The sequence below is a fragment of the Lampetra planeri genome, chromosome 9 (genome assembly GCF_965212315.1).
Source record: "Lampetra planeri chromosome 9, kcLamPlan1.2.h2, whole genome shotgun sequence".
Classification (NCBI taxonomy): domain Eukaryota; kingdom Metazoa; phylum Chordata; class Hyperoartia; order Petromyzontiformes; family Petromyzontidae; genus Lampetra; species Lampetra planeri.
The window spans coordinates 5,792,971-5,819,433 of NC_136115.1; the positions used below are offsets into that span (position 1 = coordinate 5,792,971).

The 26,463-nt window shown below is 41.5% G+C and overlaps 1 protein-coding gene and 1 long non-coding RNA gene across 3 annotated transcripts; both read right to left on the reverse strand.

Moving 5' to 3' along the window:
- Positions 1-7,379: 7,379 nt before the first annotated feature.
- LOC144720617 (uncharacterized) lies at positions 7,380-18,036 on the reverse strand. 2 transcript variants are annotated; one of them, XM_078597488.1, is made up of 7 exons: positions 17,713-18,036; positions 13,059-13,140; positions 11,592-11,636; positions 10,662-10,715; positions 10,248-10,259; positions 8,558-8,650; positions 7,380-8,431 (listed from the first exon to the last, which is right to left on the reverse strand). In XM_078597488.1, exons 2-7 carry the CDS (start codon positions 13,111-13,113, stop codon positions 8,271-8,273), a joined length of 420 nt encoding a protein of 139 aa, XP_078453614.1. In that variant the 5' UTR covers positions 13,114-13,140; positions 17,713-18,036; the 3' UTR covers positions 7,380-8,270. The 2 variants fall into 2 exon arrangements, with proteins under 2 accessions (XP_078453614.1, XP_078453613.1); XM_078597487.1 differs by lacking the exon at positions 17,713-18,036 and adding an exon at positions 14,516-14,602.
- A 742-nt stretch (positions 18,037-18,778) lies between these two features.
- On the reverse strand, positions 18,779-26,463 carry LOC144720618 (uncharacterized). Its single transcript, XR_013585784.1, has 6 exons — positions 26,361-26,463; positions 24,860-24,941; positions 23,787-23,828; positions 22,367-22,417; positions 20,936-21,034; positions 18,779-20,816 (listed from the first exon to the last, which is right to left on the reverse strand). It is a non-coding gene; the product is annotated as an uncharacterized LOC144720618 (long non-coding RNA).

Genomic DNA, 26,463 nt, shown 5'->3' on the forward strand with positions numbered 1-26,463 from the left:
ATGGCTTTTATTGACCTCACCACGACCTTTTATGACGTGAACAAATAACCTCTATGGAAGGTCATACACCACTATGGCTGCCCATAGAGGATCACTTCTATCATCAGATAGTTCCATGGTGATGTTTGTGGCATTGTCCTCTCGTGTGGAAAACAATCTGAATCCTTTACTGTCAGAACTAGGAGTAAGAGAATTGCTTCCATCCACCGACATGTTTCTTCATCTTTCTTACTGCTTTCCTTTCCCAGGCCTGCCGTGCACATGGTGTGCATAGAGAATACCATACTGATGGTAAGCCCTTCAACCCTTGATGTCTGCAGGTCAAATCAAACGTCAGAACAATACCAATCACTGAGACTGAGTATGGTGACGATTGTGCTATAACAGCTCTTGCAGATTATTGGTTCTTTCGGTAAAGTCACGTAGAAGGGAAATAATAAGATAATAAAAATAAAACATAATACAATTCTCACGACGTTTCAGCCACAATGCAAGCAGCCATCCCCAGGTGAAGAACAGAGCTGTTGGAAAGACAGCGTGACCTAGAGTTAATCTTGTATGTCTTTGTCAATGCCAGTATGGACTGGATGTGAATGTTCGTAAGACCCAGGTACTTTGCAACAAGCCCATGGCTCCTCCCCTACACCTCCACGATAAATAAAAAGCTATTTACCTGTGAAACGGTCAGCTTTTCCTTCATCTTAGCAGCTGGCTTCATCAAAATGTCATTGTAGATGAGGAGATTCAACGTCACCTCTCCCAAGCCTCTGCAGCATTGTCAGCAAAGATACAGTGATTGATACGGACCATACAAAAGTAAATGTCTAACAGGTAACTTGCACACAAGTGTATGGCTGCGAAACCTGAATACGTGCAAGTGACACCTCCAATCAGCTTGAGAGATTCCATCAATGGTCTCTTTGATCTATGCTGCACGTCTGCTGCCAAGTCAACAAAACAAAGCCAAGTAACCTTTTCGAACCTGGCAAGACAAATATTTAAACAATGGTGACTAAAACCCAGCGTGTTGGACTCGTTGTTGTGCTCGACTTCATTCAGGTTCCCAAAACAAGTAAATAGTCTCAACAAAGCACGGGAAGAACAACTTGGTGCGGTGCCACAGCCTATACCGTATTCTCAGGATTACGACGCTCTCGAATATAAGACGCACAATAAATGTTGGCTCTCCCACTCGTCTGGCCGGAGCAGGGGTTCAGCCAACACTGCTCCGCGACGAGGAGGGAAAGACCCTCTGCAGTCGATCCTTACCCTGGCTCCCTACAACGACCTCGCCTCTGTCACGGGGACTCCCTCAAGAACCCTTTGGGTGGTTCCTCCCCCCCAGCTCGGCTCCGGCCATGTTCCCGAAGGTGCTCTCCAAAGCCCGTTCCGTAACCTGTGACATTACATCATTCTTGATTGGCAACCCACTCGCACCTCCCTCTGCTCGCCCCTTCATTGGTGACTCACAATACTCCTCTACACTAGTATTCAAAGCTTTGCATGGCCTTGCCCCCGCCCCAACTCTGCTCTCATTTCTTTATTCGTCTCTTGACGCCCCCTCCTGATCTCAATATTCCCTTTATTTCACTGTTCCTTCACTTCTGTGTGCCCAGTCTCGCTTTCATTATTTCTCTCATCCTGCCCCATTGCACTGGTACAAACTCTCTCTCCACATTAGACTCTCCCCCTCGCTTTCCTCATTTGGCTCTGCCCTCAGGTCCTCTCTCTTTTCTATTGCCTTTTCTCTTCCACTGCCTCCACCTCCACCAGTTTCTTTCCCTGCCTCTAATCCACTCCCAGTCCCCCAGTCATCTTCCTCCTAAGAACTTCCCGCTTGTACTTTCTCGCAGAGTTTCAAGAACTTAACTCTCGAAAATGTCGAGGCTTGACCGTATTTGTATAGAAGACAACCCGCAGCATGGAAGTCATGTGCAGCTCCTAGACAGTTCAAGTGTGCCTCGATAGAGATCCAGCTAATGTTTTAAATATTCAATGCAACTTTATTTGAAATGGAAGCGGAAGTAGCCAGGTCCAGTCACACCTGTTTGTGGATCTCAGATATGAGTACTCCTGGGCCATGTGACCACCTCACGTTATCTACTAATGTTTTTCTCTAGCACAGTGGAGATATTTCAGCACGTTCTGCAGAAGTTCATGATTGCCTTGTAGCTCGGCCATATGAAGATTTTTGCACGTAGCTATGAGGGTCAGGAATTTTGTCCATCCCTTGTGAATGTGAATATTCAGTGTTCACTGATTGGACTGTTGAATACATTCAAGAGAACATTCAGAGTGGAGACAGAGTGATGTGCAGGAGTGAGATGGGAGGTGGCACTTGGCTGTGGAATGGTGACAGTATCAGGAGGGAAGACAATGGCTAATAATAACGAATGTGGCCAACGATTTAATCTGCAAATGTTTGCAACCTAGTGGGGTTTTGCACTAAAAGCCACTATATATTTCCAACAATAAACGTGGTACATTCCATCATACAGGTTTTTGGGTGAGATCGTGTGAATATATTAATGTGCCGTTAAACCCACCACCACCTGACACAGCCAATTAGTAAGTTTTGTCACGTAAACAGAATGTGCCAATTCGTTACTAGTACAGCACACCGGTGTGATGGAGAGCCAAGCCACAACATTTCCAATCTGAGTGCGATGTTTCAACAGTAATTTCAACTAGCTTCATCAGGCGACAGCAGGATTTGTACGAAAGCCTACGTGTTATACTGTGTCACTTCGCATTCCCAGCACCTCCCTTTTTTGAATTACTTCGGTATGCTTTATTCCACTTTGTACTGGTGTTGGCTGTAACAACCAGCACATTCCTCTGAAAATGGTCAACACGTTCACCATATGATGGTGTATTTCGGAAACAAATGTTATCAGATCATCCATTCTCTGGTTACCTTTAGGAGTTTGTAAATTCACCAAATATGAAACTTAACATGGAGGCTTTCGCAACCAATAACGCAACAAACCTTTATTATGGAAATATGAAACTGCGTAACAATATGATCTTCGACATTCACAAAAGTGTAAGTCCTATAGTGAAGGCTCTTGGGTGCTTAATGTTGCTGATGTCGAAAACAACTTTTCACTAACTCTGTCAACCTCCTCATGTTTTATTTAGTCACTTGTTTTTTTGTCCACGTTTTATTTAGTTCTTTTTACAAAACTCTGTCCTGATCCACTTACTACTCATGGCTCTTGACTGGCTTCCTCATATTCTCGCTATTGTTTCCTTATGGTTCTTGTCTTGGACCTCTATCTTATTTTCTGTTCAGCAGATACATTGTGAATGTGGACAACAATCTGAATCCTTTACTGTCAGAACTAAGAGTAAGTTTAATGCTTCCTTCCACCGACACGTTTCTTCATATTTCTAGCTTATTTCCTATCCCAGGCCTGACTTGCACATGAAGTGCATAGCGGGTACCATGCTGATGGTAAGCCCTTCAACCCTTGATGTCTATAGGCCAGTATCGTGACGATTGTTCTATGCCAGCTCTTGCAGGGCCTGACCTATTGGATTTCTTTGTGAACGCATATGACCAGTATGGACCGGATGTGAATGTTCTTAAGACCCAGGTACTTTTAAAACCAGCCCGTGGCTCCTCCCCTACACCTCCACGACAAATAAAAAGCAATTAACCTATGAAACGGTAAGCTTTTCCTTCATCTTGGCAGCTACCTTCATAACGTCACCTCTCCCAAGCCTCTGCAGCATTGTCCGCGAAAAGACAGTGATTGATATGAACCATACAAAAGTAATTGTCTAACGGGCAACTTACACACTCGTGGATGGCTGCGAAACCTGAATACCATGCAGGTGACACCTCCAATCAGCTTGAGAGATTCCATCAATTATCTATTTGATCTATGCTGCACAAATTGCCAGAGGTGTGGACTCGAGTCATGTGACTTGGACTCGAGTCAGACTCGAGTCATGAATTTGATGACTTGCGACTCGACTTGGACTTGCATAACAATGACTTTGTCCCACCTATGAGATGTGGACTCGAGTCATGTGACTTGGACTCGAGTCAGACTCGAGTCATGAATTTGATGACTTGCGACTCGACTTGGACTTGCATAACAATGACTTTGTCCCACCTCTGCAAATTGCTGACAAGTGAATTGAGTAAAGCCAAGTACCCTTTTCGAACCTGGCAAGACAAACATTTAAACAATGGTGACTAAAACCCAGCGTGTTAGACTGGTTGTTGTGCTCGACTTCATTCAGGTTCCCAAAACAAGTCTACAGTCTCAATAAACCACCAGTAGAACAACTAGGTGCGGTGCCACAGCCAATACCGTATTCTCCGGATTGCAACTCTGCGGAATATAAGACGCATCCTAAATGTGTGCCCGGTGTCAATAATATATTACAAATCTGGTATCACACAGACATGCAACTATAATCTGCAACCCCAACTTTGGCTTTAAAACACAGGCTGAGTGTGTTATAAACTATTTGTCATTTGGCAACATGGCATCATGGTGGAGCGGTACTTGCACATTGCTAGATTGTGATGCCCGTGTGTGCGGACGTTGCCATTGTGTAACGTGCACACGAAGCGCGGTTGTGGCTCCAAACGGCCCACCTCGTGCTTAAACCACCCTTACCCATTGCCACACACTCCACATGCCCTTACCCCTTAGCTTTCCCCATCCTATCTGTCTTTCCCTGCTTATCATCCAATGTTCACGCCGTCATCACAATCGTCACACAAATCACTCACACATCCTTCCCATCTCCCTACACCCAAAAACACACTCCACCCATCTACAGCTTAATCCGGCACTGACAGAATAGTCCGGTATTGTGAAAGCAATGGCTCTCTCTCTCTCTTTACCAGTGTTCTTCACAAATTTTTCGAGACGGGCCGACTTTCGCCAGTGAGACATCATCAGTGCAAAGGGTGTGTTCTCACGTGTTGTGTATTGTCGGGGGGCCGCACGCAAGGGCAGCCCCCCGACAATACAGTGGCCCCGTGGGGCCTTGCAATAAAGAAGCCTGCCTTACGCCTTGCAGAGGAGTGTTACAATCAGTGGCGGCTCGTGACATTTCCACTAGACGGGGCTGTTGTGAGTGACCTCTGAAAATATGGTGTTCTAATTAACAAAAACATCGTGATTTTATTAGCCTTTCCATGAAAGTGATGTAACTGTCTTATTTTTCCAATGGTAGGCACTTATAAACGATACGACATCAAACAGCAAACCACTTGAATGCTTTTACACCATTGGAACCTCCTTTGACAGTGTTGAGATATTACGTAACGGGGTGTGGCGAGCTGTTACGTTGGGGGTGTCTACATCAACGTCCGCAAACGGTCACCACCCTGGGGGGCTGTGGCTGGGATCCCACACAGCCCCGCCCCTCGGGGGGTTGGGTATATAAGGCGGTGAGAGAGAGAGAGCTCGAGGCAGTCGTTGGAGCCAGAAGAGAATGAAGAGCCAGTGAAGATTGAATACCGACTAGCCTTGCCCTGGGACTACCCTGTCTCGCAGTTCTTATAAGAGCCGAGCAGGGCAAGCCAGGGGCGACCTCAGAGAGTGAGGTCTGGGTTCCTGTGAGGGCCAGACTCGAGTGGCTGAGAGTCGGACCTGAGCCGAAGCTGGGCCAGGTCAGTTAGCCTCCTTTGGGATGGTCTGAGATAGAGGGGTGTAGTAGGAGCTAACGAGGAACGTTAGCTGAGGAACACATCCTCTAGTAGAATCGGGTGAAGGGGCTGTGGCCCCTTCAAGTGTTAGGATTCGCTGCGTGCTGTATCGTAGCTCTTGTTAATAAATAAGTGTTGCCTCCATCGATGTCTCCTGCGCTACTTACGCTCACTAAACCAGTAGCAAAATATGATAATAGGTGTTTTATCCTTTTATCTGGCAACAAAACTGACACGTTTTTTACAAGGAGTCATGTTTGCATTGACCACGTTACCTGCGGTCGGAATGCAAACAAAAACACAACTCTGATCATGTACTGTATGCACTGTCCTTGAAATGTATTGGTCCACACCCGAGACAGCTTTTCTTAGAGCCCAGTCTCACATGGTGTTGGACCAGATGACGCCAAAAGGCGCATAATGCGTCATCTGGTCTAACACCATGTGAGACTGGGCTCTAAGAAAAACTGTTTCGGGTGTGGACCAATCAATTTCAAGAACAGTGCATACATTATCAGAGTTGTGTTTTTGTTTGCATTCCGACCGCAGGTCAATGCAAACATGACTCCTTGTAAAAAAGGTGTCAGTTTTGTTGCCAGATAAAAGGGTTAAAAAAAACTATTATCACTCGAATACTGTTCCCATGACCAAATTTAATATTTAGGAGTGTCCGTTTGCTGCGCCTGCAGCCATCGCCATGGCTGCTGTTTCCTCCTTGAGTGCGCAGAGTGTGTGAGCTGCTATGTTTCTGTAGTGTAGTAGAACGACACTACTGTGTTGGCTCGGTATGGGGGCTGTAGGCAGGTGTCACGGAGGTCGTGTCAGGCTGTGACACTGCGTGAACCCAACAGGACACGTGACCGGAAAAAGGGGTACAAGGTGCCCCAGGGAGGTCACGTGGTTGGGGGCTCGGGCCTTCCCGAAGGATCGAGAAGGGGGGTGTGGCCTGGGGCGGAGCCGGCCACGCCGGAGTGGTTATAAGCGGGGTGTGGACGCTGTTCTGCTGGGTCAAGTCTGGGATGAAGCCACCATCTACGATCCTCGGTCTCGGGTCCAGTAATGTAGTATCACCGTGCGTTAGCCAAGTTAGGAACGGTGGTTCCTAGCCTATGTCGCTATCCTGTTAATGTTAAGAGTTACTCGTTGTGTTTAGCTAATAAATAGTGTTGCCTCCAAAGTTCCAGTGTGCGCCTGAATTTAACCCACTACATTTTCATGGTGCAAACTCGCGTCGTAACATCGTCTCAGTGCAGCCACGGGCACCTTTTTCACCGCCCTGAATGGGTCTCAAACGCCGTGGCTAAAATGCGAAGCTCGTCGCAACGAATGAAGGGAAATCTCTCACTCGGACGCCTTCACCGCCGCGCCGAGACCTCCCCGAGGGCACAACTCAGACTGTGGTGTTGCAGCGGTTTCTAATATGAACTTAACATTTGATTTTCATTCGTCAATTCACATTGAAATAATCGTTATTAAATTTTTTGACACAACAAAACTATTTATAGAAAAGTATTTTTTTCATTAGAAATATAATTTCTCATTTCCAGCTGCTTGGTGGGGAGGCGCCCCAACACCTAGTGAACGAACCGCAGCTGGTTCCAATGTTTCTTAAGTGTTTCGATATTTGCGGAAGATATGTAGGTGCTTTGAAAAAAAGTTTAAGGTGACTTACAAGCTAAATGAGCACTGTTTCCGCACAATATTGAAAGGCAACATTTATTATATATTTTCCAGCAATATCACACGTCATTTAAAAAAATATATACATGTCCATAACCATCATTATTTTCCCAAATGATTAAATTACGTCAATTTCTTAACATAGTTTTCCCAATCTGCGATAACATGAAAAAAAACACCATGTTACACACTTTAATATAGAAAAACAATAATAACCCATAACGCTGTCTCACAGTTCATGAATGGGCTTATCGCTGGCTCAAGGAAGCTGCACAATGCGAATGGCAACAACCACGGGCGTGGAAGAGCAGAGCGGGCGAACTGGAGAGGGCTTTATCCTTCCACTCGGGAAGTGGAAGCTAATTTAGTTTTAATATACTCCAGCATAAACTGCATTTGTTCAAGTGCGAATCATCAAATAATACATTGTTTAAATGCATACCTATACAGGCCATCATACTTCAATAAGGATTACCGTCGGTACGGTTATTTTATACACACAATGGAGAGGAAGGACAAGATCAATGGGCTCGCATAATGTGCATGCATAATGTACGTTCACTCATTAATCCCCCTCCCGACCCGACTTTGCGCAAGAGCGCAGAAGTGTGGTCACCACATCTACACCTCTAGATAAGGAACGAAACAGGTGGACTTCTACACAAATCTGGCTGTCGCCTGATGAAGCTAGTTCTAATTACTGGCGAAACGTCGTACTCAGATTGTAAATGTGTGGCTCTCCAACACACCGGTGTGCTGTACTAGTGATAAATTGGCATGTTCTGTTAACGTGACAAATCTTACTCATTTGCTGTGTCGGGTGGTGGCGGGTTTTAACGACACATTTATATATTTACGCAATCTAACCCAAAAATGTTTTTTATGGATGATATTGGTCGCGAAAGCCTACGTGTTAAGTACGCGGGGCGCTGCTGCATTGAACGCTATTTAAGATGCACCCACGAGCATCCTCATACGCATCTACCACATCGTTGAGGACCATTTTTCGAATGCGTTCTATAAAGACACAATCCAGGTCCGAAGCACAGCTCTTGTAAGTGAATGTGTTAACCCCTGTTTAAAAAACACAGATACGTGAAAGAATTAAATACATTTAAGACTTCAGAACAAGTGATATATACAGAGAAGACAAAAAAATTGCTTTGTATGAATGCAGCACAACAATGAGGTTCACCTTACCAACAGTTACGGATGCAGTGACACAGGATTCTTGTCCAGGGGGGCAACGTACTGTACTCAACTTCTCCCCCATTCCCGCTTCGCAGGTATACCCTTTTGTTGAAGGATATTTTAAAAGACACATTAAGTTATCTCCATATCACAAGGCGCATCGCATAAATTTTGCAAAAAAATTATTTTTAACTAAAATAACTAATTTACAATAAAAAAAAATATATATACAAATCATAATAAAATACCGAAACAATATTTCAAACGGGCACAAATCGACTTATTATATAATTGAGGTATTTAAGACACATCGTACCGTACTACTATTTGCACTGTTGCTGTTTGACCCATGTACAAGCCCACATTTAGCCGTCTATCTTTCCAGTCTACTCTGATTTTACTGAATACGTTGGAAAATATATTCTGTATTGAATTAAACGAACATGAACTTCTTGGATAAACTCCAAGCACCTTTTATAGATCATTCTCATCACTCCAATTGCTTAACTTGTTCCCAATACTATACAAATCGGCCCTTTACAATGTATGCCTCTGCCTTGATTTTTATCCTTGATTGAATAATGTTTAGCATAACCATTGACGTCTGATATCACACTAATTGTTTTAACTTTGAGAAGTTCGTTGCATTTGGTTTCTTTGGAATTAGTATTAATTCAACTCATTAAAATATGTTGGTAATTTTCTTCTCCTATACGGATAGTTCACAAAATCTAGTCAAATCACACGTTGTTTCCACACCTAAACGTTTTATAATTTCTGAAGGCATTCCGTCAAACCCTGCTGCCGTCGCTGGCTTCATGCCTTTGATTACTGCGACGACTTTCACTTTTGAGAATAATAAGAACCTTGGCTTCTAAGTCCCACCTTTTCCTCTTCTTCTATGTCAAGTCTGACTGGCTTCCTTCTTGACAACATAGAGCCTCAAAATTCACTTTACCCTTCTGCGATTTTCCTGTTTTCTCTCTATGCACATGGCCACTGGTGTGGTTCATCACTCGTTTGTGATTTGGTTCGCATCTTTCTACAGTGACTCTGACCTTCACTGTCTGTTCCATTCATCTAGTTATTCAAATTCCATTCCTCACCAAATTTATATTGCTTTGTCAGTTTTATAAAGCTCTGGGATTTTAACTCCTTCTCCTAACCGGAATTATTTACTTAATTTTCCGTGTTTCTTGTTTTCTTGTTTTCCCTTCTTGTGATTCTTCCTTACCCAGTTTGTGTGTCTCTTGCTTTATTTCACTTTGTTTTTGTGTTTACTAAATCTCAACGATGACTCCGGAAAATCATTACAGATTTCCCAGGACAGTTACCTCAAAAAGAGCACAATCTTGGGAAAACCAGAACAAAAACCTACATTATTTTTTATTTCACCAGGTAAGGTACACTGAGCTATATCTCTCTTTCTCAAAAGCGACCTTGCCACGAATGATAGCTCAACAATGTGGATTGTCACGTGGACATTAAAAGCAGACATAAACTCTAGAACAGGTTGCAGCCCTAGCACTATCTTTCCCTACTTGCTGTAGCCTTTTTACTGTACAGTATGTATATACGTTGAACTTCTTCACACCATACATAGCCAACCGTGCTCATCGGAGGTGTGGGAAAAACTGACTCAGGGGGGGCACATGGCCACTGCATAGTAATCTAGGTGAGGTGCACTCAAAGTTCTTACTGTTCGTGAAGTCTGCAGGGGAAAAACAAAAAGCATTAGATATATCTGTTACTGCATGATTAGTAATTTATGTAGAATGCTCTATATTTATTTTTCATGATGTTAATATAACAGATCGCAATACTGAACTTTATTTTGGAAAAAACTAAAAACATTCCTCAATTACAACAACTTTATTATATTGGATATTGTGATGATTTTCTAATTAACAATAGTAATTAATGTTCTCGTGTTAATACTTGTTTCCTAAATTTCATGTCAAATACTGAACTCACAAAAACGCATTTGTCACTAACAGTGTGTCATTACATTCAAGCAGCAATATAGGATTTATATTAATTTGATTTATACGCCAACATATTTGTGTGCACCTTAAATTAGGAAAACCATGGACAAAATTTAGATTTCACTTACCCTTTACAGACTTATAAAGTGCCACACACTTCTCCAGGAAGGTTAAAATTGCATCTGTAAAACAAAATGTAAATCACTTTACGAACTGTAACATAAGCAATGCATACAAGCCAGAGCTAAGAGTTTTCTATGTATGTTACAGTTACCCGCTGCTGGTGTGATCAGGGAGTGTGTGCTGCTTCCGAACATCGATGGGGCCTACGTGACAGCCCACTGTGTGAATGCGGGAAGCCAGAAGTCCATGGCGCCCGTCGTCAACTCGCAGTGGCAAGATGTCTCCTTGCCTGGTATACAGGAGGTCCTAACACTCACGCCTGCATATTTGGCGTTTGCATGTTCTCCTCATGTAAATCTGATATACACTTTGCTCATGCATAAACAGAGAGACGCATGCTACTTCCATTTTTTTGCCTGACTTCAACATTAGATCAGCTTATTGTATGCAAGTGACCAGAAATTACGTTCAAGTCTGAATTAAGTTAATGACAATGGGACTAAAACAACAAAACTTGGTGAAAAACACGTTTTTCAATGCACACACTTTAATTTGCTCTCAAAAGTAGAAAATATGTATCTTTAACCACAAAATTAATCACATTTTATATGCTGAATAAAAGTGGGTGGCTTGCATAAAGCAAATGAAACACATCGAAAGGAAACCACCAACTTTTATTCAGCACATCAAATTTGATTAATTCTGGGGTCAAAATAATGTATTTTCCACTTTTGAGTCCAAATATAAGTGTGTGCATCGAAAAACTTTTACCAAATGTCATTGCTGTACTTTACAAAATAGACCCTGCGATTATTGTGGATCGTATATCGTTATAGTCGTATCACGGAAACCCTACGCTTTACGTTGAGTCAAACCACTCCTACTCCCTTTGCAATGGGGCAAGTATAACAAAACACAAGTTGTGCGATTATTACCCGGATCAAGTCTTTCTTTTTGCGGAGGCTTGACTGACTCTTGTGCTGTAAAATATAAAAACACAGACACACACATTATACTGGTAGGAACCTCCTGGTTACACCAGCCCACAGGGGATTATTGTGTCCGTCCGTCCGTCGTGCAGGGAGGGGCTGGTTGGGGAGGGAGGGGCTGGGTGGGGAGGGGGGGTTGGAGAGGGGCTGGGTGGGGCTGGGTGGAGAGGGGATGGTGGGGAGGGGCTGGGTGGGGAGGGTGGGGCTGGGTGGGGGGTGGGAGGGGTGGGACTGGGTCGGGAGGGGCTGGTAACCCCGTGGTGCCCTTATAAAACTCAACGTTTAACCTACTCACGCCGGCTTGTGCCCGCCCTCACAGTCGGGCATATTTGCGGAATACACCACGCCGCCGTTGACCCTGGCCATTAAGCGAGTAAACCAACGTTCCTACCAGCTCCCTCCGCAGGAATGTGTTACTGATATATTATTGCACGCAGGGTGGAGCTAGAGATAAACCAGTTCTGCACCCCCAACCCCTGTGCTGACCAGCATGGTGAATTATGGCCAAACAACCCCTCTGACTAATTTTGGTTGGGAGAAGCCTTCTTTGAAAAGTGAATTAACAATCAGTGAATTTTTTTGGAAACAGCCTCATCTATAAGGGACGTGGAACAGGTAGAAGTGATTTTGGAAACCATACCATTGTGCTAAAGAAGCACTTTTTATTTAGTGTACATTATCTGCTATGACAAATGATTGTGTAAGATGGACATTGACAAACAAAATGAAACAAGGGCTGAAGAGTGCAAAAAAGCATGGGGAGATGCATGCTTGCAGTTACACGTAGAGAAAGTAAAAGGAACAACAACACACAGATAAGAGAACATTCACTTTTTAGGAAGTGAATGGGCTAGGACAGGAGACATTACTCGAAAGAATGGGACTAAAGATGAAATGGCAGCCTAATGAGGGACAACACCCGAGGGCATTGCCAATGCAGACAGAGATGGATCCAATAAACTCGTGTACAGGATCTACATTAATTGTTGTATCATGAGGCCGTAAGAGATGGCAACAGATTGGAGATGCTTTCATCCAGCAGGGGATCGATTATGGCTAATGATCACGCAAATTGAAGTTTACAACTGAAATTGTGACTCAAGAATAAATGTAGGAAAACAATACTATATAAATAATACAACTATTTATAACACGCACATGTTTATGAAAAGGCAAGAAATGTTCCAGTTGCGACTCAGAAGCTCGACTTGAAATGTTCCTGCAATAGCCATGCTATTTATTTTGGCAGCGTGCTATATATTCGACAGCGTATATATATGCTTCCCCCTCACGTCCAATTAACAAGGTTGGCTACGTACGGTGCGGAAGAAGTTCAACAAACAAGTTCAACATACATAAGCAACAAGTACAAAACCCATTTTGTCACACTTCACGTCCAGCTGAGACACTCACCTTTTGCGTGAACGATGAACAGCATCAGACACAGCGTGCTCATTGCAATATTCATGACTCGATGTTGTTGAAGCTATCTCACCTTAAAAAAAGTAAAGCACGAAAATTTGTAAACATTCCAACATTTACCAGTGGTAGAACTCCTACATCTGTTAACCAGGATGCTGACAAATTAGCACGGCTGTAAAATATCAAAATATGCAACCAACACATAGATAAAGCCAAATTCTGTCATACTGTCTCCCACTTAAAGTTTCTCACTAAAGTTCACGAAAGTTACCATGTGCACTGATTTGACAAATATGCATTTAAAACTAAATAAATTACTGTACAATGACATGTGCAGCCCTTTGTCAATCTACTGCTGGATGAGATCCTCCCCACACCGTGCAGGCCATGGAGGTGGCTTGACCATACTTCACCACACTGGTCATTGTAGGTTGGTGAAGACAGGGATCATAGACGTGGGATCACAATATAGTACAACAATTGATTTTGCTCCACTGCCCTCTGATTACCCACAATGTGGCCCCACACGAGTGTCTAATATTTGCTGTACGCATGTTGTCACCCATCCAAATACTACCCACGCTCAAATCTACTTTATTTCTCAGATCTGAGGAGATCAGGCACATTCCCACCTGATTTGGTCATCGTCTTTTTAACGTCATAACTTAAAAAAATGCTCTTGACGATACCAGAATCGTTCTCTTTGGTCTCCATTGTATTGGTCGTTATTGTGTTTAAATTATTGACGTACGACTTTACCTTGTGCCCCTTAAAATATATTTAGAATCTGCATTTTTATAAAACTTTCGGTAGATTTTGAGCAACTTTTTTTTGTTTATTATAATCACATTTTAAAACTGCCGTTTTACACTTTGACAGTTAAGTAATGGCAAACCCGAAGACTCTTATCTTTCCATCCGTGGTTACTGGTACAAACTTATCAATGCACATATTAAGTAAAACTAAAATGTACTATTTTTTATTTAACCAGGTAAAACTCACTGAGTTATATAGCTATTTTTCAGAAGCGACCTTGCCACAAATGATAGCTAAACGAAGTGGCTTATCATGACGTGGAAATGTATAGCAGCCAAATGCTCTAAATGCATTCTTCTAAGTGTGAAAAAAAGCGAGAGGACCTTGATAAAAATCCACGCGACCAGAGAAAAACATGCAAACTCCAAATATACAGACATCACGATCAGACTCGAACCCACGACCTCGTGTTTACCAGGCGAGGTAGCTAACATCTCGCTACTTTGGCACACTATTAATCATTCAAAAGCAGGTAATTAAGAGTAATGTTGCAGGCTCTCTAAAATAAATGTATCATTTATCCTTGGATATGATCTATTTTGCTTTTTACAGACCCTATTGGTATAGTAGACTAAACAATTTAGATTAATTTAAACAATTTAGTTGCGAGGCATCTGTTACACAGCTGATACCAGATGAAGGAGCTCTGTCGAGTAGATGTTTTTAGGGGAGTCTTGTCGAGCCTGATCCAAACAGTCAAATTCACTCGCAGTTATAAAGGTACATCCATGTCCTGTGGGCGGGCTCAGAGCCAGTTTTTTTTTATCAGTGGTTGACATTTCCCCAAGCCTTGCCCAATGTGTGGGAGGAGTTTTACAGTATTTTGTGTGAGTGACTCTACCATGATATGTTTTGCCTGTTTGTTTTTAAAGTTTCTTCATAAAGGCATCATACGTAAATATTTCGTGGGTCAGTAGTTTGAACATATGCCACAGTTAACATGACAAAGCAAATCTTTGATACACTCAGTTATTATTCATTGATATACTCAAGTATTGGGAGGATTGTCACCTCTGAGAAACAAATATACCAAGCGTATAATGGGAAGAACATATCGCACAATATTGGAAGAGGGGAAAACTTAAAGTAAATGCTTTATAATTTCGATAGTATTTACGAGACGATGTGGCTGCATCGACTGCTGAATGTTGGTGGTGTCAAACACAACTTTTCACGAACCCTTTCGTCAACCTCCCGATGGTTTAATTTAGTCTCTTGTTTTTTCACACGTTTTATTTTGTTATTTTCCCACAACATTTGGTAGACAATGGCTAATAATAACGAATGTGACCAACGATTTAATCTGCAAATGTTTGCAATCTAGTGGGGTTTTCCACTAAAAAGCCGCTTTTTATTTAAAACAATAAACGTGTTACTTTCCATTATACAGGTTTCTTGGGTTAGATCGCTTGACTATATTAATGTGACGTTAAACCCGCCACCACACGACACAGCCAATTAGTAAGTTTTGTCATGTAAACAGAACGTGCCAATGAGTTACTAGTACAGCACACCGGTGTGATGAAGAGCCAAGCCACAATATTTCCAATTTTGAGTACGACGTTTCGCCAATAATAACAACTAGCTTCATCAGGCGACAGCCAGATTTGTCACGACAGCCTACGTGTTAAACTGTGTTACGTTTCATTCACAGCACCTCCCTTCTTTGAATTACTATGGTATGGTTTATTCCACTTTGTACTGGTCTTGCCTGTAACAACCAGCACATTCCTCTGAAAATGGTAAACAACGTTCACCATCTGCTGGTGTATTTAGGAAATAAATGTTATCAGATCATCTATTCTTTGGTTACCTTTTGGAATTTGTAAATTCACCAAATATGAAACTTAACATGTAGGCTTTTGCGACCAATAACCCAAAAAAATCTGTATCATGGAAAATATGAAACTGCGTTACAACGCGATTTTCGACTTTCACAAAAGTGTAAGTCCTTTAGTGAAGGCTCTTGGGTGCTTAATATTGCTCCTGCCGAACACAACGTTTCACTAACTCTGTCAACCTCCCCATGGTTTATTATAGTTTCTTGTTTTTTTCCACTTTCATTTTGTTCTTTTTCCATAACACTGTCCTGATCCCCTCACTACTCATGGCTCTTGACGGGCCTCCTCATATTCTCGCTATTGTTTCCTTCTGGTACTTGTCTTGGACCTCTATGTGATTTTCTGTTCAGCAGATACATGATGAATGTGGATAACAATCTGAATCCTTTACTGTCAGAACTAAGAGTAAGAGAAATGCTTCCTTCCACACACACGTTTCTTCATCTTTCTTGCTGCTTTCATGTCCCAGGCACATGGTGTGTATAGAGAGTACCATATTGATGGTAAGCCCTTCAACCCTTGATGTCTGCAGGTCAAATCAAAAGTTAGAACAATACCAATCACTGAAACTCAGTAAGGTGACGATTGTGCTATGCCAGCTCTTACAGGGCCTGACCTATAGTCAATATTGGATTAATTTGTGAACGCCTATGGCCAGTATGGACTGGATGTGAATGTTCATAAGACCCAGGTACTTTTAAAACCAGCCAATGGCTACTCTCCTACACCTCCACAATGAATAAAAAGGCTATTTGCCTATGAAACGGTCAGCTTTTCCTTCGTCTTGGCAGCTACCTTAATCAAAATGTCACTGCAGATGAGGAGATTCAACGTCACCTCTCCCAAACCTCTGCAGCATTGTCCGTGACGAGACAGTGATTGGTACGGATCATACAAACGTAATTGTCTAACAGGCAACTTACACACTCGTGTATGGCTGCAAAACCTGAATACCATGCAGGTGACACCTCCATCATCTGAGAGATTTCATCAATGGTCTCTTTGATCTATGATGTACATCTGCTGACAAGTGAACAGAACAAAGACAAGTACCCTTTTCGAACCTGACAAGACAATCATTTATAAAATGGTGACTAAACCCAGCGTGTTGGACTTGTTGTTGTGCTCGACTTCATTCAGGTTCCCAAAACAAGTCAATAGTCTCAATAAAGCACCGGAAGAACAACTTGGTGCGGTGCCACAGCCAATACGGTATTCTCCGGATTACAATGCTCCGGAATATAAGACGCACAATAAATGTGTGCCCGGTGTCAATAATATATTACAAATCTGGTATCACACAGACACGCAACTATTCTCTGTTTGGCACATTAGGAATGGATCACTCTATTAATTATATCCTTGTGCAGCAAGGGAGTAAAGTGTGGTTCTGTGAACGTCCTGATGTACTGCGCAGTGCATAAATACAGCAGCATGTGATGACTGAGTTGGGCCTGTAGGTGGCTGGCAGGGTTATTGAAAGACCGCGCGGATATACCAGTCACATGGTTAATGGCGGCTCGGAAGACTAGCTGTGTGTGACATGTGCTGGTGCATTTTACAGGTAAAGGACCCAAAGGTTGTTTTTGATCATTATATAAATGTTCTAGACTTTAAGCTTGGCTTTGAATTGTTTGTTTGTGATTATATGCAATTAGGGGTGTTTTAGCACTGTGCATTGTAAAGGGATGACGCACTGTAATTACCTACTGTCATTGTAATTCTCTAACTCTAATACTGTTTAGTCTATAACCCTGCCCATGTACCCAGAGTATGACTACGTGCAATGCTATTGAAAATAGAACACATGTAAAGTAGTAAGCTGCACAATTGTGATATACAGTACGTATACTGTACACATACAGTACATATATTGGGTGTTAGATACCGATATAACGGGGTGGTATAGATAGACATACAGCTTAGGATTAAAATAATATTCGAATAGTGATGTGCAAATGTGATTGTCAAAGACAAAGATAGTTTACCAGTAGTAGAATTCGGTTTAAGTGAAAACTGTGGGAATGAAACAGCCATCCACGATCTCCGGTCTCCTCTGGTGGACCAGGCAGCGTGTTGAGCTGTCCTGGTCGAGTAATGTAGTATTCCCGTGTGTTAACTAAGTTAGGAACGGTGGCTACCACCCTATGTCGTTATCCTGTTAATGTTAAGTGTTACCTGTTGTGTTAGCTAATAAATAGTGTTGCCTCCAAGCTTCCAGTGTGCACCTGAATATAACTCACTACATTTGCACGGTGCAACCTCACATTGTTACATCATCTCATTGCAGCCACGGGAACCCTTTTCACTTCCCTGAATGGGTCTCAAATGGCGTGGCTAAAATGCGAAGCTCATCGCAACGAATGAAGGGAAATCTCTCACCCGGACGCCTTCACAGCCGCGCCGAGACCTCCCCGAGGGCACAAATCAGACTGTGATGTTGCAGCAGTTTATAATATTAACTTTACATTTGATTTTCATTCGGCAATTCACATTTAAATAATCGTTATTTATTTTTTAACACAACAAAACTATTTACAGAAACGTATTTTTAAATCCTTTATATTAAGTTCACTTGCTTGCTTGCTTGCGTGCTTGCTTGCTTGCTTACGACCGTGCAAATTTTTCGGTCGTTTTTTAACCCACTTCCCGTGATCCAATCGAGCTGACATTTTCCACACAGACTCGGTGTGCGTGACGATTAATTTTCGTGAAAAAAAATTAGCTAAATTTTACACTTTTTAGGGAATTTTTTAAAAATATTTATTTACCAATTGCTTAATGGTGGCAGACAATCATCTGACCCATAGGTGGCAGCCATCTCAAGCCAGAGGACGAGAGGACTAGCATATAAAGGATTTATAGTGAAAAACTTTGTTTTTACGGGTTAATTCTTTTTTTTATTAAATTTCTCATCTGCAGCTTCTTGGTGGGGCGGCGCCCCAACACCTATGTTTCTTAAGTGTTTCGATATTTGCAGGAGAAATGTATGTGCTTTAAAAAAAGGTTAAAGGTGCTATAAACAAGCTACATAAACACTGTTTTCGCACAATATTGAAAGACAACATTTATTATATATTTTCCAGCAATATCACGTAATTACAAAAATCACACATGTTCATACCACCATTATTTTCCCAAACGATTAAATTACGGAAATTTCTTAACATAGTTTTCCCAATCTGCCATAACATTAAAAATACACACCTAGTTACACACTTTAATATAAAAAATATATTTTTTTAAAAACCCATAACGCCATCTCATAGTTTATGAATGGGCGTATCGCTGGTTCAAGGAAGCTGCACAATGCGAGTGGTAGCAACCACGGGCGTGGAAGAGCAGAGCGGGCGAACTGGAGAGGGCTTTATCCTTCCACTCGGGAAGTGGAAGTTAATTTAGATGTAATATACTCCAGCATGAACTACATTTGTTCAATGATAATTGGTTCTTTACCCTTCTATCTGGCAACAAAACTGACACCTTTTTACAAGGAGTCATGTTTGCATAGACCGCAATACCTGCAGTCATAATACAAACAAAAGAACATAACTCTGATAATGTGCACTGTCCTTAAAGTTGATTGGTCCACACCCGAGACAGCTTTCCTTAGAGCCTAGTCTCATATGGGTTGGTCCAACCCATATTGCAGGTATTGTGGTCTATGCAAACATGACTCCTTGTAAAAAGGTGTCAGTTTTGTTGCCAGATAGAAGGGTAAAGAACCAATTATCATATTTTTACTGGCAAATGAGGTTCCCATAGTAGTACATTTGTTCAAGTGCATTACAAATTTATGAAAGTAGAGATCTCGATTTAAAGCTTTCCTGACTGCAGGGATTCATCATCTTGGTTCTTTTGGTAAATTCACGTAGAAGGGAAATAATAAAATAATGCAAATCAAACAATAAAATAAGAACAGGTCTGTCTTTCCGAGAGACATGTTCTTCACGTTAGGACGGCTGCTTGCGTGGTGGCCGAGACGTCGTGAGAATTATTTTATTATGTTTTATTTTTATTATTCTATTATTTCCCTACTACATGACTTTACCGAAAGAACCAAGAAAAAGTATAGATCGTTTACTTGTTTTTTCATGATTCAGTTAAACGTTCCTTTATAAATCCACTGCTCAGTAAAGACCACCACGTGCCTTGCAGTCGTGGACGGGAATTAGACCCAGGTCTCTAGGTTCATCATGCAGTGTGTGAACTATTGCACTACCATTCTACACCAATCCAATCTTACTATGAGCTTTAAATTAACTTCCTGTTAAGTAAAATCAAAAGCATTCCTCAGTAGAGAGGGGCTGTAGTAGAGGCGGAAAGGAACGTGTGGCACTATTGTTCAGTGCTTATCATGGTCATAAGTTTATGGGGGGGGGGGGTACAATTAAAAGCATATTTGATTATTATAAACACCGATTAAAGTACTCATTGTGATTGCAATAACGTAACATAAACTTTTAAACTTTGGAATATGCCGTTCCCCCGACTGCTATTGAAATTACAAGCTTTAAGCTGTGGACTGAATACTCTAACCCGATTGTACATTGTTGTTACATAATTGCTTTAACCATGTATTGCATTGCACAGAGCAGATTGTTTTGCCTCATGAATAATTGATACCATTTTAAAGTATAACTCCTATTTGAAAGTCGGGAGATGGTGTGGTGGAGATCCAGATGAACAATACAGAGATCTTGCGTTGATATCCTAGTTGGCAGGTTGACGCATTACATTATACTTATGAGGTACATAAAATGAGTACCCCTTGTGAACAATGTAAGAGCAACTGCTCTTTTAATAGATTAGCCCCACACTTAACAGCAACGGTAGGGTCATTGTGCGTACCTAGCCCTGCGAGAAAGTTAGCTGGAAAATACAAAGAGGGATATAATGGGGAGGATAAGCAGAGCCAAGGAACGAGGTGCACCACCATGTGGGGCGCTGTTGCATTCATAGCTATTTAGGATGCACCCACGAGTATCCTCATACGCATCTACCACATCGTTGAGGACCATTTTTCGAATGCGTTCTTTAAAGACACAATCCAGTTCCGAAGCACAGCTCTTGTAAGTGAATGTGTAATTCCCTGTTTAAAAACACAGACACGTGAAAGAATAAAATATATTAAGAAAATCAGAACAATGAACAGAGAAGACGAAAAAATTGCTTTGTATGAAGGCAGCACAACAGTGAGGTTCACCTTACCAACAGTTACTTTTGCAGTGAGACAGGATTTTTGTTCAGGGAGACAACGTACTGTATTCAACTCATCCTCCATTCCCACTTGGCAGGTAAACCCTTTTGCTGAAGGATATTTTTTTTAAAGAGACATTAAGTGACCTCCATATCACAAGGTGCATCGCATCAATTTTATACAATTTTAAAACTAAAATAACTAATTGTCAATAAAAAAATATGTAAATCATAATAAATACCGAAACAATATTTCAAACTTCATATATTTAAGACGCATCGTACGATACTACTACTTGCACTGTTGATGTTTGACCCATGTACCAGCCCACAATTAGCCGTCTATCTTTCCAGTCTACTCTGATTTTATTTAGTACATTGAACAATATATTCTGATTGAAGTAAACAAACATAAACTCCTCGGATAAACTCTAAGCACCTTTATTCGATCATTCTCATTACTGCAATTGTTTCTCTTGTTCCCAATACGATAATAAATTGGCCCTTTGCAATGTATGCCTCTGCTTTGATTTTGATCCTTGATTAAATAATGTTTAGCACAACCATTGCCATCTGGTATCATATTAATTATTTTTAACTCTGAGACGTTAGTTGCATTTGGTTTCTTTAGAATTGGGGAAATTTAATTCATTTAAATATGTTGGTATTTTTTTTCTCTCATGAATAGTTCACAAAATCTAGGCAAATCACACATTGGTTCTTCACAAAAACGCTTTATAATTTCTGAAGGCATTCCATCAAATCCTGCTGCCGTCGCTGGCTTCATGCCTTTGATTACTGCGATGACTTTAACTTTATAGAATAACAGGAACCTTGGCTTCTAAGTCCCACCTTTTCCTCTTCTTCTATGTCAAATCTGACTGGCTTCCTTCTTGACAATATAGAGCCTCAAAGTACACTTTACCCTTCTGCGATTTTCCTGTTTTCTCTGTATGCTACCACTGGCAGGGTTCATCACTCGTTTGTGATTTGGTTCACTTCTTTCTACAGTGATTCTGACCTTCACTGTCTGTTACATTATTCTAGTTGTTAAAATTCCATTCCTCACCAAGTTAATATGTTACTGCATGATTAGTAATTTATGTTGAATGCTCTATATTTATTTGTCATGATGTTAATATAACAGATCGCAATACTGAACTTTATTTTGGAAAAAAATTTAAACAGTCCTAATTTACAACTTAATTACATTGGATATTGTGATGATTTTCTAATAAACAGTAGGCATTTATTTTCTAGTGTTTAAACTTGTTTCCTAAATGTCATGTCAAATAATTAACTCACAAAAACACATTTGTCACTAACAGTGTGTCATTACATTCAAGCAGCGATATAGATTCATATTAATTTGATATATACACCAATATATATGTGTGTACCTTAAATTAGGAATGCGATTGGTAAAATTAAGATATCACTTACCCTTATTCGAAAAAAATCCCACACATTGCTTGATGAAGTCTAAAATAGTACCTGAAAAACAAAATGTAAATCACTTTACGAACTATAACATAAGCAAGATATACAAGCCAGAGATAAGAGCTTTCTATGTATGTTACAGTTAAACCGCTACTGGTGTGATCAGGGAGTGTGTGCTGCTTCCGAACATCGATGGGGCCTACGTGACAGCCCACTGTTTGAATGCAGGGAGTCAGAAGTCCATGGCGCACCGTCGTCATCGGTTGCGAAGTGCGTCTGGGAGTGCCAGGCAGATTGGTTACCCTGAACGTGCTGGAGGAAGAGGCTGCAAAGTGGCTCTCTGGGCTGATGTCCACTAAAATAACATTTATTTACCTACTAGCGGGAAGTACCCGGCGTTGCCCGGGCGAAAAAGACAGACACACACATCGACTTACACGCACTTACAGACATTGACCCACACACATACTTGCACACACACACACAACAACAACCGCCATTCACCACTAAGTGGCGGTGACGTCACCACGACGCTTGTGCCAGGCCATGTGCACCTTGAGGCCACGTGAAGTGTCGAACACCCGCTGGCAGGAGGCCACGGGGCAGACCCAGGTGCCACGGGTCGACTGACTGAGATGACCGAGATGACTGTCTGATGCACCACCTGTGCCCCCTACTGTGCCAACTTGCTGTGCTTTAGCCACCCGGCGCTCTGCTCGTTGTGAGCGTCGTTCCTCCTCCCTCCGTTGTTGCTGGAGGGCGACTGCCTCCAACTGCCCAGTAGCGTCCTTCACGAGCCTCCTCCACAGAGGCCGATCTTGACACCGCTGGTACCAGTCATCGGCAAGTCCACTCAGCTCCACGTCCTCCTGTACCACATCACTCCATCTCTTCTCTAGCCCCTGCCGCGCCCGTTTAGCCCCCTCGATCCGGCTGAACAAAAGCTGTTTAGGCATGCGGTGGCTGGGCATGCGGGCTACGTGACCCAGCCAACGCAGCCTTGCCTGCCGGAGGAGCTCACCGATGGGACTTTGCCCAGATCTTTCAAGGATTTGTGAGCTCCTCTACACAAAATTAATCAAATTTGATATGCTGAATAAAAGTGGGTGGCTTGCATAAAGCAAATTAAACACATCTAAAAGAAACCACCAACTTTTATTCAGCACATCAAATTTGATTAATTCTGGGGTCAAAATAATGTATTTTCTACTTTTGAGCGCAAATAAAAGTGTGTGCATCGAAAAACCAAATGTTTATAATCATTACTGTAATTTACAAAATAGACCATGCGATTATTGTGGATCGTATATCGTTATAGTCGTATCACGGCAAACCTACGCTTTACGTTGAGTCAAACCACTCCTACTCCCTTTGCAATGGGGCAAGAATAACAAAACACAAGTTGTGCGATTATTACTCATACCAATTATTCTTTCTTTTTGCGGAGGCTTGTCTGAATCCTGTGCTGTAAAATATGAAAACACAGACACACACATTATACTGATGTATTATTACACGCAGGGTGGAGCTAGATAAGCCAGTTCTGCACCGCCTACCCCCCACACTCACAACCATTACCATCCTGTGCTGACCAACATGGTGAATTGTGGTCAAACAAACCCTCTGACTAATATTGGTTTGGAGAAGTCTTCTTTCAACATTTAATTAACAATCAGTTGATTTTTTTGTAAGCAGCCTCATCTCTAATGGACGAGAACAGGTTAAAGTGCTTTTGGAAAACATACCACTGTGCTGAAGACGCACGTTTTTTATCAGTGTACATTATCTGCTATGACAAATGGATGTGTAACAAGGACATTGACAAGCAAAATGGAACAAGGGCTGAAAAGTACAAAGAAGCATCGGGAGATGCATGCTTGCAGTTACACTTAGAGAAAGTAAAAGGAACAACAACACACAGATAAGAGAACATTAACTTTTTAGGAAGTAAATGGGCTAGGACTGGAGACATTACTCGAAGGAATGGGACTTAAGATGGAATGGCAGCCTAATGAGGGAGAACACCCAAGGGGATTGCCAATACAGACAGAGATGGATCCAATAAACTGGTGTACAGAATCTACATGGATTGTTACATCATGAGGCTATAAGAGATGGCAACAGCTGGGAAATGCTTTCATCCAGCAGTGGATAGATTATGGCTAATGATCACGCATATTGATGTTTACAACTGAAATCGTGATTCAAGAATAAATGTAGGAAACAATACTATATAAATAATACAACTATTTATAACTCACACATGTTTATGAAAAGATAAGACAATTTCCAGTTGCGACTCAGAAGCTCGACTTGAAATGTTCTTGCAATAGCCAAGTTATTTATTTTGGTAGTATGCTATATATATTCTACACCTCCGAATAGCAAGGTTGGCTACGTACGGTGCGGAAGAAGTTCAACAAACAAGTTCAACATACATAAGCAACAAGTACAAAACACATTTTGTCAGAATTCACGTCCAGCTGAGAAACTCACCTTGTGCGTGAACGATGAACAGCATCAGGCACAGCGTGCTCATTGCAATATTCATGACTCGATGTTGTTGAAGCTATCTCACCTTAAAAAAAGTAAAGCACGAAAATTTTAAAACATTCCAAAATTTACCAGTGGTAGAACACCTACATCTGTTAACCATGATGCTGACAAATTAGCACGGCTGTAAAATATCAAAATATGGAACCAACACGTAGATAAAGCCACATTCTGTCATTTTGTCTCCCACCTAAAGTTTCTCACTAAAGTTCACAAAAGTTAGCATGTGCACTGTTTTGACAAATATGCATTTTCAAACTAAATAAATTACTGTACAATGACATGTGCAGAACTTTGTTAATCTACTGCTGGATAAGGTCCTCGCCACGCCGTGCAGGCCATGGAGGTGGCTTGACCATACTTCACCACGCTGGTTAGTGTAGGTTGGTGAAGCCAGGGATCATAGACGTGGGAGCACAATATAGTACAACAATTGATTTTGCTCCACTGCCCTCTGCTTGCCCACAATGTGGCCCCACATGAGTGTCTAATATTTGCTGTACGCATATTGTCACCCATCCAAATACTACCCAGGCTCAAACCTTTATTTCTCAGATCTGAGGAGATCAGGCACATTCCATCTGATTTGGTCATCTTGGTTTAACCGTCGTAACTTAAAAAAAATTCTCTTGACGATACCAGATTCTTTTTTCTTTGGTCTCCATTTTATTCGTCGTTGCTGTGTTTAGATTATTTACGTACAAATGTACTTTATGTCCCTTTAAATATATTTAGAATCTGTATTTTTTATCAACATTTCGGTAGATTGTGAGCAAAAAAACATGTTTATTACCATCACATTTTAAACACTGCCGTTTTACACTTTTACAGTTAAGTAACGGCAAACCCGAAGACTCTTTATCTTTCCATTCGTGGTTAGTGGTACAAACTTTTCGATGCACATATTAACTAAAACTAACTCTTTTTTATTTAACCAGGTGAAGCCCACTGAGCGATATAGCTCTTTTTCAGAAGCAACCTTGCCACAAATGAAAGCTCAACGAAGTGGCTTATCATGACGTGGAAATGTATAGCAGCCAAATACTCTAAACGCATGCTTCTAAGTGTGGAGGGAAAAACTTGAGGACCTGGAGAAAAATCCACACGACCATGGGGAAAACATGCAAACTCCAAATATACAGACAACACGGTCGAGATCGAGCCCACGACCCCGTGTATACCAAGCGAGGTAGTTAACATCTCGCCACTGGCACACTATAAAATATTCAAAAGCAGGCGATTAAGAGTAATTTTGCAGACTCTCTTAAATAAAAAGTATCATATAAACACTATCCTTAATAACTTTAGCTAGTTTTTTCAAAACAGTTTCAACATATGGATATTATCTATTTTGATTTTTACAGACCCTTTTGGTATAGTAGACTAAACAATTTAGAAGAATTTAAACAATTTAGTTGCGAGGCATCTGTTACACAGCTGATACCAGATGAAGGAGCTCTGTCGAGTAGATGTTTTGAGGGGAGTCTTGTCGAGCCTGATCCAAACGGTCAAATTCACTCACAGTTATAAAGGTACATCCATGTCCT

Bases quoted from the DNA above. Each gene is read 5' to 3' on its own strand.
- LOC144720617 (XM_078597488.1), bottom strand. From the start codon at position 13,113: ATGAATATTGCAATGAGCACGCTGTGTCTGATGCTGTTCATCGTTCAC. The intron at 11,637-13,058 runs GTGAGTGTCTCA...TATATTTTACAG, and splicing joins GTTCATCGTTCACGCAAAAG to CACAAGAGTCAGTCAAGCCT. The intron at 10,716-11,591 runs GTAATAATCGCA...TTTGTTTTACAG, and splicing joins AAAAGAAAGACTTGATCCGG to ATGCAATTTTAACCTTCCTG.